Source organism: Harmonia axyridis, chromosome 3 (genome assembly GCF_914767665.1).
Source record: "Harmonia axyridis chromosome 3, icHarAxyr1.1, whole genome shotgun sequence".
In the NCBI taxonomy this organism is placed as follows: Eukaryota; Metazoa; Arthropoda; class Insecta; order Coleoptera; family Coccinellidae; genus Harmonia; species Harmonia axyridis.
This window is the reverse complement of record NC_059503.1, coordinates 25,566,576-25,581,838: the sequence shown is the minus strand read 5'-3', so window position 1 is coordinate 25,581,838 and position 15,263 is coordinate 25,566,576. Positions and strand designations below refer to the sequence as shown.

At 32.0% G+C, this 15,263-nt stretch overlaps 4 protein-coding genes across 6 annotated transcripts; 2 read left to right on the top strand and 2 right to left on the bottom strand.

Annotated features, from left to right (window-relative positions):
* Positions 1-841: 841 nt before the first annotated feature.
* Positions 842-2,580, top strand: LOC123674556 (pyridoxine/pyridoxamine 5'-phosphate oxidase-like). Of its 3 annotated transcripts, XM_045609460.1 has the most exons (7): positions 843-1,050; positions 1,085-1,118; positions 1,299-1,458; positions 1,513-1,612; positions 1,665-1,718; positions 1,768-1,970; positions 2,364-2,580. In XM_045609460.1, exons 2-7 carry the CDS (start codon positions 1,106-1,108, stop codon positions 2,527-2,529), a joined length of 696 nt encoding a protein of 231 aa, XP_045465416.1. In that variant the 5' UTR covers positions 843-1,050; positions 1,085-1,105; the 3' UTR covers positions 2,530-2,580. The 3 variants fall into 3 exon arrangements, with proteins under 3 accessions (XP_045465414.1, XP_045465416.1, XP_045465415.1); XM_045609458.1 differs by having other exon boundaries at positions 842-1,225; XM_045609459.1 differs by having other exon boundaries at positions 844-1,118.
* A 648-nt stretch (positions 2,581-3,228) lies between these two features.
* Positions 3,229-5,309, bottom strand: LOC123674554 (cactin). The gene has a single exon (XM_045609455.1). It carries the CDS (start codon positions 5,220-5,222, stop codon positions 3,303-3,305), a length of 1,920 nt encoding a protein of 639 aa, XP_045465411.1. The 5' UTR covers positions 5,223-5,309; the 3' UTR covers positions 3,229-3,302.
* A 676-nt stretch (positions 5,310-5,985) lies between these two features.
* LOC123674555 (60S ribosomal protein L5) lies at positions 5,986-9,488 on the top strand. The gene is made up of 4 exons (XM_045609457.1): positions 5,986-6,144; positions 6,374-6,798; positions 8,125-8,401; positions 9,265-9,488. The coding sequence occupies exons 1-4, from the start codon at positions 6,142-6,144 to the stop codon at positions 9,451-9,453; spliced, it is 894 nt and encodes a 297-aa protein (XP_045465413.1). The 5' UTR covers positions 5,986-6,141; the 3' UTR covers positions 9,454-9,488.
* Positions 9,489-10,381: 893 nt separating this feature from the next.
* On the bottom strand, positions 10,382-14,784 carry LOC123674935 (RNA helicase aquarius). Its single transcript, XM_045610111.1, has one exon. The coding sequence runs from the start codon at positions 14,663-14,665 to the stop codon at positions 10,475-10,477; it is 4,191 nt and encodes a 1,396-aa protein (XP_045466067.1). The 5' UTR covers positions 14,666-14,784; the 3' UTR covers positions 10,382-10,474.
* Positions 14,785-15,263: the final 479 nt, after the last annotated feature.

Sequence of the window (15,263 nt, the reverse complement as noted above, 5' to 3'; positions counted from 1 at the left end):
CCCGCTAAGAGGAACATTCACTCAATCTCAGATTTTAAAATTATTATTATTAATTATTAATATTCTAAGCATATCAGTAAGTACAATGACTCAATAAACCACAGTGGCGACAAGCGTGGTCTCGTTTTTAATTGGCTGAGCCTAAAAATGGCGGCTTTTTGTTTACATTCTCCATTTACCTGATTTTTGGCATTTGATCAAAATGTAAGGCATTTTATTTAGTCACTGTAGTATTCTTCAGTAAAATAAATTCGTTCTATATACAATCAAATCAATAAAATCAATTTTGATTTTGACGTGTGTCAGTTCAGTCAATACGCTCTATTAGTGTGACGTCACACACAGCCATTTTTGGTTCTCATGTCAGTGTTCGGAATCCAAACAAATAGTCATTCAAATTAGTACGGTGTCGTTGAATGAATTAGTTTATTTTCAAAAATAAGAGTATTTGAGGAACAATTTCAGTATTAATTGATAGACAGAAGGAACGAGGTTAATACCAGTAAGTTTGAATCCTGTATCATTCCCCAGATTTTGTAAAAGCCGTGTTTATTAGTTGAACTTCAAGTTCGAACTTACTGGCATTAATCTCGTGCCTTCTGTTTATCAATTAATAGTGAAATCGTTCCTTAAATAACCTTATTTAACAAAATAAGCCAATTTCTTCAACGACAACGTACTAATTTGAATGCCATTTTTTTTTTGTTTGGATTCCGAATACTGACAGGATAACTAAAATGGCGGTGTGTGACGTCATCAGTATTCATAGATAAGTAGATAATTGTATTCTTAAGTTCCACTGTTCTATGTCCCCATCATAGAACAAGTATACTCTATGGTCCCCATCCGCCACTTTTAGGCTCAATTTGAACGAATTGTCGCCACTATGTTTGATTAAGTCACTATACTACGTTTAATTAAGTCACTATACTAAGTTTAATTAAGTCACTATACTTTTAGACATCTCAAGCTCCACCTACGGAAGTACCGGTCTACTTATCTATGCTTTCAGTTCGAGTTATCACGATTGCTGGAGTGTGGTCTCAATAGTATTTTCAGACATTTTAATTCCAATCGATACTTTTAAAATACTTTAATAATAATTATGTCTCTTACTGGTACATGTTTTCTTTGATTTTTTTAAACATGTTGACTTTCAAGAATTTATTGCGTATAGGTCAACGTGAGAAAAAAAGTTTTTTCAGATTATATTCAAATTATTACGGTATATGTAAAAGATTTCTTTCATACATTTCATTGGATTTGCAGAGATCAACGTGTTTGTTTCAATTTTTCAGATATCCGAGCTGCTTATCAAAGTAGAGAAAACGTTATAACAGATGAAAAATTATCGAAGATTAAGGAACCAATTCAATTGCTTGATGAATGGTTTGAACTAGCTAAGAATCATCCAAATATCTTAGAACCTCATGCTGTTTGTTTGGCAACTGCAACTAAGTAATGAAATTCATTGTTTCAAAACTATGAATAAATTCTATATAATAATTGTAGGAATGGATTACCGTCAGCTAGATTTGTTTTGTGTAAAAGTCACAGCAAAGATGGATTCACTGTTTTTACACACTATACAAGCAGAAAAGGACAAGATTTAGTAAGTTTGAATTGAATATAAAGTGTCAAAGATAAATATTAACTATTTTAAGGAAGAGAATCCAAACTGTGCCCTAACTTACTATTGGGAGCCTTTTAATCGTTCAGTAAGTTAAGATCTTTGTCCATGCAAGAAATGTATATCTAATCTTTCAGATTAGAATTGAAGGTATAGCAGAGAAACTCCCACTTTCAGTGGCAGATGATTATTTTAAAAAGAGGCCATATGATAGCAAAATTGGGGCTTTATGTAGCGATCAAAGTAAGCCTATAAGAAGCAGAAATACTTTAATGGAAAAAGAAATTGAATTGAAAGAAAAGTATCCTGATACTACTAAAGTGCCTAGACCACCTCAATGGTAAATTTCTGATATGTTGAGAATCGTCTATATTAATTATTTCCTCTGAGATTATTTCTCTCTACCTTCACTTGAAAAACGTTATTCAATATAAATGGATTTCTATAAAGTAAAGACAAGTAATAGATGATTGAAAATTTTCTCAAATGGTCAATTTTGAAAAAAAAAATGGTTTTCAAAAAATGCTACTGAAAAATAATATGATGTACTAATTTTTAATGTATACTCAATTTCCACTCCTAAAATTGCAAATCTAAATATTTGCTGTAAGGAACTTTTTATTTATTTTATCTTTAAATGCAACTTATTATAGACTTTGCAGCTGCCTAGAATATGCAGAGAAATTAAAATGTTTATTATTATCATTGGTGAATAACTTCACTATTTCTGTAGGGGCGGATATTTAATAAAACCCCATACTATGGAATTTTGGCAGGGTCAAACGGATCGAATTCATGATAGGATTCGTTTTCGTAAATTGAAAGATGGAGAGGCCATTGATGAAACTATTTCTCACATGGTTGAAGATGGATGGTACTGGGAGAGACTTGCACCATGATAAAAGTGATCTTACAAATGTTTTGTACAAATAAAGTTTTTTGGGTATGGTTATATTGTTTTCATATAAATCAAGGGTATGGTCTGTATATCGCCGAGAATTTCAGAGCGGTTTTCAATATTTCAGGTAACCTGATAACATGAAATATGCTGGGAGGTTAAGTTTCTGCAAAATATTTATCTTGTTCATCAAAACGTGGACCCTAAAAAATATCTAAATAAAATAGTTAGGGTAGAGCTAAAACCTTTGGTTTCTCCCAAGTTATCATCTGGGATATGTAACTCAAATTTACTAGGGTTCCGTGAGGATTTTTAAGGATATGAACAAGACAAAAGTAATGAAACTGCAAGTAAAATTATCCAATTATGGTCTAAAATTTTCGGTTTACATTTTGGAATGTATAGAATTGAATAAAAAAGATGATTCTGAAAGAAAAAAATCCATAAAACCTTGGAAAGTCAGCAACACATGAAATTTGAAACAGTTATAACAATGAAAGTGAATATATTTTTTACTGCAATATCCTAGTTTGAAAGTTTCGATATTATGAATTTTTTGGATTTTAGATTATTCCAAGTTCGTATCCCAGCACTAGATATTACAATTTTTTATTTTCAAAAGCCTAGTGTATAATTGCAGTATATTTTGATTCAAATATACTCGTTCTGTACAACAACTGAATCAATGAATCAAGTTAAATTTGAATTCTTAATATTTATATTATTTACATAATTTATTTTAGTACAAAAAGGTTTAAAAACAGAAAATTATGTTTATCTTCTATATCTATATCGTTTGAAATGAAACCATAATTGAAAAATGTTATTATGGAATTGACACCTAAAGCCTCTCTTGTAGGAATATTCCCATTCTCTATTTACTATTTTAAAGGCTATATCTTCATATGGTGGACCAGCATGAAACCTCAAAATAGTAAATTCTTTGTCTGGACAAGTAGTCAAGAAATATTCAGGAGTTGCACTTTTATCAATCAAATCTGGATAAAAAATGTTGAATTTATAACCTTGCACGATTTTTGGAGGTGGATTGTCCATATCATAATGAGTTTGATTGTATTTATTCCATTCAAATCCAGTATGAACTCTATTGAAATACCTTGGTTTTCTAGGTCTATATTTATCAGACCAAAGATATACTTGATTATCAAGTGATGCTTCAACTGAAAACTGAACTTCATCTTCACCCATTCCTTTCCTTGCTTCCATTTGAAGTAGTTTTTCCTCCTTTGTTATGGTATCATCAACTTTATTATTACTGTCTGCAACTTGTTTTCTGGCAAACTCTAATCTTTTCAAATGATCTTCTTCTGCATAAACTATTGTTCCTAGTTCAATGTCATCTATAGTCAATAGTTTAGGACTATATCCCCCAGCTTCATAAGCTTTAAAGCATTCATCTAAGGGAGATGTGAAATTTTCTACATCATCCTCTACATCACTAGATTTATCACTTTCTACATCCATCTTACTGGTGCTTTGTTCTGGTTCATTTCTAACAGTTATTGCTGGATTGGTAGCACTAGAAGTAACTGCTTGTTCAGCTTTTAGAACTTGTAGTTTTCTATGAAGACTTTCTTTATGTCTATCTTGAAGTCTGGCTCTTGCCATATGTGCTTTGAGTTGAGATAATAATGATTCCCAGTAACCAATATCAAGTCCATCAGTCTTTTGACTTATTTTTGATTCAATCTGTTTTTGCAGAGCTGCCAGTTGGCTTGAGGTTTTCCCTTTGAATACACTAGTAACATCTGATGCAACCGACTGATGTATTCCTTCTCTTCTGTTAACAGCCATATCCATCTCATTTTGATGTTCTATCTTTCTCAGCTTTTGAAGTTCATCTTCTACGATAATTGTTATGTCATTCCAATAGTCAATGTTTTTTCCTTTCTCTAATTCCTTATAAACTTTGATATCTTCCACAAGGTCCTCTAAGTCTTGAGTAAGTAAACCATTTAGATAGGTATAAGGTTCATGCATTTCAACTGCATCTACTTCCTCTTCAGCACTTATGTATTTTGCTAATAAATCAATTGGTTTTGCTCTTCCATCTTGGATTCTTATGTGTGACCTGAGTCTAGCTTGTTCTAAATGAAATGTATCTTCTTGTCTTTCCCATTCTTCAAATTGAGTAGCCTCTTTATTTCTCTGAGCAATTAATGCTTCTTCCTCTTTTCTTTGCCTTTCCAAATCCCTTTCCATTCTACGCTTTTTAACCTTCTCAAGTTCTCTTCTATTCTCTCCTTGTTTAAATTTATTACGCATCTCCAGCTCCTCTTTAGTAATTCCCACCAATCCTTCTTTGTTAAGTTTTTTCTTCCAAACAAATGTAGATAGCAAATCACCATCTCCAAAAGGATTATCAGCATTAGTGTAATGTAGGTATTCATTATCCCAACCCATCTTCTCTTTTATCTTTTTTTCTTTCTCCTGTTTACATTTCAAACGTCTTAGTCTTTTCTCTTCCGGCGTCTCTTTTGCTTTGAGAAGTTCCTTCTGTTTTTTACGAATTTCTAAAGCTTTTTTTCTTTCTTTTTCTAATTTCAGTAACAGGGTTATCTCTGCATCTTCACTTGTACTACTTTCAGAACTTGAACTGCTACTATCTGATGATTCATCTCGATATTTGTGTTTATGATTATGTTTCTTTTTAGATTTAGATTTTCCAGACATTTTACAAGTAATTATAAGTTTCACTAATAACAAAATAATCTAACAATAACAATCTCACATCTAATTCATAGAGTGTCAAATAATTGTCATATTATTCTATTTTTTCTATCATCTGTGTCGCCATCTGATGTTAAGGTGGGTGCTTTTTTATTTTGTTCCAAATGGGCAAAAATCATAAATAATTGATTGATATTGAATCCATCTGACAATTTTTATTTTCCACCAGGGAATGGAATTTATAACATTTCTTTATAGCCTTTTCAAATTTTACATTTAACTTGAATAACTGTTATTCAAGTTATTCAAAATGTAATATCTGAAGAAGCTACTGTGTAGCGAAACAATTGTTATTTATATAATTAAAAAGTAGAAATAGAATAAATGCCACATAATTATGTGCCCAGCACTCAAGACTGCTTCTTTTTAAATGATAGTGTTTATGGTAAAATTTAGGAATTTATTTTGATTCATCTTTTTATTATTTGAATGAGAATTTGAACATATAAAATAGCAATTTGAAGTGATAAACAGATTTTTTCCGTTATTAACCATTTTTTGTTAATAATATATATGGAATCAGCTGATTTCATTTCCAAAGGTTATACTTGTACAGATGGCGCAGCCTACACTATAGTTGGTTAATTACTGATTATATCCAAAATGAATTAATCAATGAAAAATAAGAAATTTAATCTATCAATAGATATTAAATATATTATTCAATACAAATTTCTTCGATATAATCGTTTGTTGTAGAAGAAAGAGAAAATTTGACATTAACCTCTTTTTTCAAAAGTTTCTCCATCTATAGTAAAATCTGTGGATGTAATAATCTGTCATTTCTGTGATTTGTCCAGGAATCCATCTTTCTTGGAGTAATTTCGGTGCGAGTCGACTTGGATTTTGTTAAAGCACCAAGATGGTAAGTTATAGGAATAATTCAAAAATATTAATTTAATCCAGTCACTTTTTATTAAATCAACTAAGTTTAATGAAATTTGCTAATTTAAAACAAGAAATTGCATTGATATTTCTAGATTTAATTCAATTTTAGGTTAAGTGTGAATTATGTTCTCTTCTCATTCCAATATAATTGATGAACACATTTCTGAGATTGGTTACATATGTTTAATGCACTTCTTTTTTTTTAGGGTTTCGTGAAAGTGGTGAAAAATAAACAATATTTCAAGCGTTATCAAGTCAAATTCAAGAGGCGTCGTGAGGGAAAAACTGACTACTATGCCCGTAAACGTTTAATTGTACAGGATAAGAACAAATATAACACCCCCAAGTATCGTCTTATTGTCAGAATTTCAAATCGCGATATTACCTGCCAAATTGCCTACTCCCGTATTGAAGGAGATAAGATTGTTTGTGCTGCATACTCTCATGAGTTACCTAAATATGGTGTTAAAGTTGGACTTACCAACTATGCTGCAGCGTACTGTACTGGTTTGTTATTGGCACGCCGTTTGTTGAAACAATTGGGTTTGGATACCCTTTATGAAGGAAACTTGAATGTCGATGGAGATGAATACAACGTGGAGGGTGTAGAAGATGGTCCAGGAGCCTTCAGGTGATTTAACTCTTTCTTTTATTCATTTCTTCCCAATTCCATATTGTGATTTGGAATGATGATTAAAAAGACACATGCGCGTCATATGAAATAGTATTTCTTAACTTTCTGATGCATTTAGAAGTATGTTTTATACTTTTGAATGTAGAAGTCTGAAAATGGAAATCTATAAATTTTGATTTCAAAGTGTCTCTGACCAAATACACATTTTTTTTAATGTCCTTTTTCTCCTTTTTGTTGTGATTCAGAATGATGAATTAAATGACACATGCGCGTCATATGAATTAGTACCTCCTAACTTTCTGATGTTAATTAAAGTATGTTTTATACTTTTGTATATTGAAGTTTGTCCATGGAGATCTATAAATTGTGATTTCAAAGTGTCTCTGACTGAATCTTCCTAGTTTTCTTGTTTGTCTACCCAAAAATGTGGTTTGCATATCTTATTAATACTCTTACAATTTTCAGTGCAATATCAATAATAATGGAAATCTAAATTTTCACTTCAGTGAATAAGCTAATCTAATAATTCTTCATCAAAGGTATGGTCCGTAATCACCGAGAATTTCTGAGAAGTTACTAGTGGTTTTCAATGTTTTAGGTAACCTGCTTCGTATTTACGTACTTGACACCTGTCATTGGTCAACCAAATTTTTTTAATAGAATTTTGGAGGTTATAATTTGTTAACAACTAAATGTTCTTAATGATTTTGCAAGGTATTTGTTTCATAATTAAAATAATAAAGTTTTTGAGTGTTGGATCTCATTTTAAATGTATATAAACAATAATCTGAAAATTAAAATGACAACTGTCTAAACGAGTGGGCGTGGTTACCGAACCTAACCAGAATAAAAGTATGGTTGCTCTTGTGGCAGATAACTCACAGAAGTTTGAGGAAATCGTTACCGGTGACATATACAGACCACCAACTATAGTAACTAAGTTGATATACGGACTATACCCCTAGTTGCTTTTTATTTTTCCTTTTTATGCACCAAAACCAATAATTTAGTGATATACATTTTATCTGTTAATAATTATTATATTCGAGTCCTGCACTTTTTATTGTTAACAATATTAATATCAGTATAAATTGTTGGAAGTAAACCTATTTGAATGATGAATACCAGACACATGCGCGTCATATGAGATAGTATTTTCCTTACTTTCTAATGTTCTAAGAGTATGTTTTATACTCTTTTAACAAAGGACTGAATAGGAAAGCTATAATTTGTGATTTTAAAGTGTCTCTGACTATATCATCATTTGTTGAATTGCAAACTTGCATGGAAAGTTGATTTTCAATTTGGATTTTTCTTTTTGAGGTGTTATCTTGATGTTGGTCTTAACCGTACCACAACTGGAGCAAGAGTATTTGCTGCCATGAAGGGAGCTGTTGATGGTGGATTGAACATTCCTCATTCCACTAAAAGATTCCCCGGTTACGACAGCGAGTCAAAAACCTTCAATGCTGAGGTTCACAGAAACCACATTATGGGAAAACATGTAGCTGATTATATGGCATCTTTAGAAGAGGAAGACCCAGATGCGTTCAAGAGACAATTCAGCAAATACATCAATTTGGGTATTTCGGCTGATCAGGTGAGTCATTCATTTTTAAGTACTTGTATTCTGAACAGATCACTTGATCATCTTGCCACAATGTCTGTAATCTTCAAATTTGAGCCGAGAATGGCCTCTAACAAATATGTTTGGCTCAATTATTATGAATTCTCTTCGAATATTCTGTTTGATTTAAAATTCGTAAATTAAAATACCTAAAAAATTTTCAAGGTAGGTTCATATCACAGTCTATAATGAGGTTCCTTTAATATGGGAGCTGTTGAAAATTGGTATTTTGATCTAAAATAACTGTTTCAAACTTGATCCGGAACAATAAAGTTCAAGAAGAATATTGATAAAAATTCACATTATTTCCGTGACCACAAAACAATTTCAATCTTCTTGAAAGTTGGAATTAATTAACCAATTCTTATGGGACGACACATTTGAAAATAGAATTTGTATGTTGAAAAAAAATGATTTGAAGTCCTGGATTCACGTCAGTGCTTTTCTCATTTTTGGGTAATGCATGAATGTAGAATGAATACCTTACAAGGTTATTCAATTAATTGTTTCTTTAATTTTTTCCTTACGAACTGTAAAGTTGTTTAGAATAAAGGCTATTATTAAATCAATGTTGTGACACATTATATATTTATCAAATGCACTTTAAATATAAATGTTTTACGTCCAGCTTAAAATTACTTCATATCACATTTGGCATGGGGTGTCGCTGCTGGACCACATTATAATTCCATTGTATGTTTTGTATCCAGATTTTGACAATTTCCTGTCTGTAAACATTTGATGGAAACATTTTTAAATTTCTCTATATTTCATTGTACTGTCTATGTTATCAAACTTGTCTATTTTCAAAAAAATTCATCAATATTTTTTTGCAGGTTGAGAATATCTACCAAAATGCTCACGCTGCTATCAGAGCTGATCCATCCGCTGATAAGAAAGAAAAGGCAAAACCAGAAGTGCAAAAGAGATGGAACAGGAAGAAGCTCACATTGGCCGAAAAGCGGAACACTGTTGCACAGAAGAAGGCCTCCCATTTGGCGAAATTCAAAGAAATGGAAGAATAATTTTTTTTTTATTCCATAATAAAAATAAAACGCTACTTTGATCTTTTATTACCTAGTTCCCATCTTTTATATTGTGGATAGTAGTATAAGCAAGGAATGTTACATAGCTTCAGTTCCGGTTCTGATAAGTCCGAACTTCAGATTGAAATCACATTTTCTATTTCGGTTCCGAAACTTGAATCTTTGCCCTGGTCGGCAAATTAAGGGGTTTGACAAATTCCAGTTTGGTGGACTAGTACTATTTCAAAATTAATTCAAATATTTTTAAAATTCCCTATTGGCCATTTGCTTCCTATAAATCACAACTGAAAACTCTGATATCGTTGCAAAAAATTTCAAGTGCTTGAAATTTATTTGAATGGATGAAAACTATTACCTTCTTTGGGCCGAGCATAAAGCAGGAAATTATTCTACAGCCACCCAAATGACCTCGGGATGAAAAAACATGATTCACATTAAATGGAAGTATCACTACAAAGTTGAAATTCATTCATGTTTTTGTATTGTTGATGCAACTACCAATTCTTAGAGATAGGAACAATATTCCTTCATCAGTACTAGTTTAACTAATTCATCAGCATCAAGGGTGTGCTGTTGTTCATTTAATAAATCTTTAAAAACAGTAATTAAACAAAGTTTCGAAGTGAAATTGTTTTTTACGGAAAAAATTAAATTCAGCTTAGTTTGAAATAATTTGGATGGGTAGCAAAAGAATTCCAGTAGATGGCCAAAATGTTTCAGTTTTGAATCGTGCTTCTCCCCTAAAATATTTAGAACAAAATTCAAGAAAAGAATAACTTGAATTGATATTGTTCCAAAAAATATTTTGATAGCATTTTTTTTAAATCCGTAATTAATTGAATGCCTCAATTGGGAAAACAATAAATTGTTACAAGTGAATAGAGGATGTAATTGAATAACATAATGATACAATAAATAGAAATGTACTTTAATCAAAAGTAAGATGATTCAAAACAACATTGAGATATTTATCATAAAAAAATATTTACAGAAAATTTATCTATTCATCATCATCATCATCTTGTTCTATTTCTTTAGGAGAAGATCCATTTTCTTCATTCTTCTCAGTTTTATAGAAAGCTTTAAGGTGCTCTACCCTATCAACATAATATTTATATACAAAATTTGCCATTTGTGTCATATCTTCCACTATCATAGGATTTTTTGGTACCTCCTTACAAGACCTTGTTGTGGGAAATACTTCATTCAGAACTAAATGCAGTTTATTCGGCCTACTGGTGAGTTGCTTGAAGGCTGGTGTTAATTCAAAACAATTCTGGAATAGCGATACTCGAGCAAATACATATAAGCCTAATCGAGCTCTTGACATCGCTACCACCAGTCTTCTTGCATCTCTTAGATGACCAACAGCTTTTGTTCTGACGAGAGACAATAAAATATAATCATTCTGTTGTCCTTGATATTTATCTACAGTAGTGATCTTATGTGGATTTCCAATTAATGGATTGTTTTTGCATCTTGTATTAACCACATCTCTTATTAGATGTTTCTGACCATTATATGTCGTTAAAATGGTAATTTTTGATGCTGGGTAACCAAGCAGTCTCATATACATAAAAACTGCGACACAATATTCAGCTTCTGCTAAGTTCTGATAAAAATAAGGATTTGGTTCACTTTCACCTACATTATTGAAATCTTGAACATCAATAAGTTGAAAATCATATGCAAATCCTGCATTAGCCACTTGATATTCTGGGGATACACCAATATGCGGCAAGTCACCCAAAGATTTGTATCTCCATCTGTATAAGTCACATATACTGCTTCTAGCTCTTCCTTGTCCATCCAATTCAATGGTTGGTACACCTAATCTCACCAATCTTGTAAATAAACTCTGCTCCATATTTGAATATTTTTGGAAAGCCATATTTTTTATAACAGGAGGTAACTGATGGTGGTCTCCAATCATAATCCATCTCTTCAGTCTGTTGAAACCATCTTGAGGATTTTGTAATAATAATGGTATAAAAGTCTCAATTTCTAAAATTTGGGCACTTTCTTCCATCAAAATATTATCATATTTAAAACCCATTTCAACAAGCTCTTTTCTTTTTAGAGCTGCATGTGTGCAAGTCATAGCAATTATTTTTGCTTCTTTAACTAACAAATATTTTGAACGATCCAATCCAGACCTAAGCAATTCAAATGCTCTGAACTCTTCTAGTTCCTCAAATATATGCTTGATATATCTGAAACAACTTTCTGCTATTTCCAAATCTTCTTCAACAGATTTACCTTTAAATAACGGCTCAGGGGCACTTTGAAAGAATTTAGTAAATGGAAAGTCATCTTTGATTTTTTCCAATGTAATTTTAGGTGAATTGATAATACTCTGATAATGTTCCCACCTCGAAAGAACCTGATACAAATAAAAATATCCCGCAGTTTCACAAGTATAGGCTACATCTCCCTGACACTCTAATGATTCCTGAAGTTTTTGAACCTCCATCAGTAAATCCAAACGCTTAGCTAGTACATAATTCACACGACCATACCTACTGAAATCTTTTTCAGTCTCTAATGCTTCCTCTCCATGTCCTAAACGTAATAAGTGCCTTTCATCAATATCCAAAGCAACAATTTTATCAAATAATTGATTGAGAGCTTGATTTGAATGTGTAACAATCAAAGTTCTCTGATTTGGGAAATTATGATATATGTTCGAAATAATCTGCACAGCTACATCTGTCTTTCCAGTTCCTGGAGGACCAACAACAAGTGTTAAACCTGGTTGACAGCCTGCTTTTATAGCTTCTACTTGAGTTGGTGTAAAAGGAATGGTGTTTTTCTTTGGTTCATTGAAAAGATAAGGCCCTCGCTTTGGAATGATATGAGGTTCAATCACCATCTCTTTGTCAGGGTTTACTTTTTTGTCCTCTCCAAGGTCCTTGAAACATACTTTGAAAAGATATGGCAAGTTCTGAATATCATGGTCAATGGTTTCATTAGATTCGACAGGCCCTGGGGCTTTATTTTTATCTAGAATGATTTGATAGTCTGGAAAGGAGCCAGTCAAGTGGTTTATATCAATGAAAGTATCATTGAAATCAATGGTGGAAATTTGATTTGGCATTTTTGTATAGTGTGCTGCACTAGGATCTCCATATCCTAATATTATATCATGTAACCAGTCAGGCACAACACATTCTGTATTCATTAATTCTCTGATTGTTTCCAACACAGCCTTGAAGTTATTCTCCTTTGGTTTTCTTCTTAGTAGTATGTTGAAGCTTTCATATACATCTGGATTTCCTTGATTCATTTTATTCATATCATCTCTATATTGATTACAGTCTAACCATACACGATAAGTTCTTTTATCACCTGGTAAAACTGGTCTAGGTTCAGGTCCATCTTCAATTACTCTTCCATTACTATCTAGCATTCCCTCAATTTCACAACCTCTTACATATTCCAGTCCCACTTGAGGAATAAAAGGTAATTTATTATCATATTTGGTTCCAATTGGATTTTTGGGTTTTACTGTTAATAAAAAACAAACATCATGTTTCCGCAAATTCTCCCATTCAGTTTTGATTTCTGGTCTTAATGCTAGATTAACTGTGACATCAGCTCGGACTCGACTTGGTCTCTTTTCACCAATATTTGGCTTTGCAACTTCAACCACAGCAAAGTGTAAAATTGGTTGTGCCATTCTTGCCCAGCCTCCCCAATAAACACTATCATCTTCCGCTTTCCAAGGGCATAAGCGGCTCACACTATCTTCTATATCTTGCCTTATCTCATATGTTGATTCTAGACGGAATAAATTGAAATTTCGCAATAAGTAATCATGCAATGTTAGAAATTGTAGATTGAGCTTTGGTAAAGCCAAGCAGTCTTCACCTGAGAAATATGCAGTTGGTACAATGTTCTCATTCCAAATGATAGATTCAGTTGGGTACAATGGCATCTCATTCAATGCTTCCAACTGAGAAATTCTTTTTTCATGACGAGAAATTAATAACTCCCTTAAAAATTCCACATCAAATCTACACCATGTTATTTCATTTTGTTTTTCTGGAGGTGGAACTAATCTCAAGTACGATGCTATAAGATGAAGGCTGTTTTTATTTAAGGTTCCAAAATATTTTGATAAACTCTTTCTAGTGTCTACACTTGCAACATTAGCAAGTGCAAAATCTATAAGTTCTGGAAACTTGCTAAATGCTACTTTTTGTAGTGAGGTAATTTGATCATAATGAATTTGTGTCATATCGTGGTCTGTTAGGGGGTCACCTGTTTCATCATTGATTTCAAATTTCGAATAGAATTTTAGAGTATCAAGAAGCTGAGAAAATAGTCTTCCTTCTGGTTTTTTTATAAGAGTAGAAAGTTGGCATCTAACTACCAAATGACAGTCATCTAATACAGTATTGAAAAATCTTCTTGTAGGTAAAAGGGATTCTAAATCGATCATTAGTTCTAGAAACCTTTCACAATAATGAACTTTATCCTTTATATTAATCTCTGCATCACTAATAGAGTCTAAAACATCCATGAATTTCAACATTAACTTATGTAGAAAAGTTCTTTCCCAATTAAGATTTTCCAAATCTTCAGTTTTATCTTTTTTCTGTATAGCTCTCCAGTATTTTTTCCACCTCGGAAATCTTTTGAATTCTAATTCCCTTCTTTGTTCCTGAAGTGAAACCCACATAGACAAGGACACTAACCTTTTAACCTGATCTCTACAGATAGATTCTTCCATGCTATTAAAACAATGATTTAAAAATACCAACAAAGCAGTTTTCTCTTTTATATTCAATGTTAGGTCATCTTCAAAACAACCATTCATAACTTGACGAAACAATTCAGGAAAATACAAACTGTGTTTTCGAAAAGCTTGCCACACTTGTACACGCTCTCTAAACTTTTCATTAACCATTATCACAATTGAAAGCATATGACCATAAGAAGCACCTGGCTTGTAATTTGGCCACAAATAATTTTCCAAATATTGACTAAATTCTAAAATGATAATTTTTCTGGTAGAATAATTACTTCCTCTGATATCCTCTATATATATATTGTCAATAACTTCAGGATCAAATGGAAGTTTTTCTTGTGAATGGGGGGCCCAATATTTGGTTGCCAAATGCATAATTCTATCAGCATTAATTTGCTCTACTGTCGGAGCAACAACTTTTTTAATATTCTCTTCCATATTTTCTTCTTTTCAAGTTGTATTCTCAATTCAATTTCCACTTGAAAATAGTTGTATTTTTTGAATTTTCACAGATTAATACAGATTTTTCACCTCAGACCATAGACTAGTTCTCTAGGTTAGTCTATGCCACAGACTACTACCAGAGTAGATTCTGGAACGAGTATATTGTTCTTACTACAAATTTGAAAGTGAAAATAGATATCGAATACAAATTATGTAAATTCAACCAGAAATTATTAGAATAAATAGATTTCCTTCAGTATAATACTCATTTATGATAATATATCTTTTTGTATTTGGAAATAATCTATGCCCAAAAGGGAATGAAACTAAAAAGTTTTGGGACCTCTGGATCATTCCATATATCCGATTATACTACAAATTGGATAATCGATTATTCTATTCGTTTATCTTGTTCTTGAAGTGCCATCTTCTTATAGATGGTTTGCTACAATTTCGAAAAATCGTTAGTTTTCTCAAATTTTTGAGCATTTCTCCTACCAGTCGCTCTTTTGCCCACCATTATCCGTTTATAAGACTCGAATCGTTACTATCCGGATTATCATTGTGCTTGTGCAAGATGAGCATAAGACGA

Excerpts from the sequence above, each read along its gene's own strand:
- LOC123674935 (XM_045610111.1), bottom strand. The coding sequence starts at position 14,665 with ATGGAAGAGAATATTAAAAAAGTTGTTGCTCCGACAGTAGAGCAAATT.
- LOC123674554 (XM_045609455.1), bottom strand. The coding sequence starts at position 5,222 with ATGTCTGGAAAATCTAAATCTAAAAAGAAACATAATCATAAACACAAA.
- LOC123674555 (XM_045609457.1), top strand. Across the intron at positions 6,799-8,124 it reads GATGGTCCAGGAGCCTTCAG|GTGTTATCTTGATGTTGGTC; the intron begins GTGATTTAACTC and ends TTTCTTTTTGAG. Across the intron at positions 8,402-9,264 it reads TGGGTATTTCGGCTGATCAG|GTTGAGAATATCTACCAAAA; the intron begins GTGAGTCATTCA and ends ATTTTTTTGCAG.
- LOC123674556 (XM_045609458.1), top strand. The coding sequence starts at position 1,123 with ATGTTTTCTTTGATTTTTTTAAACATGTTGACTTTCAAGAATTTATTG. Across the intron at positions 1,226-1,298 it reads ATTATATTCAAATTATTACG|ATATCCGAGCTGCTTATCAA; the intron begins GTATATGTAAAA and ends TCAATTTTTCAG. Across the intron at positions 1,719-1,767 it reads GGGAGCCTTTTAATCGTTCA|ATTAGAATTGAAGGTATAGC; the intron begins GTAAGTTAAGAT and ends CTAATCTTTCAG.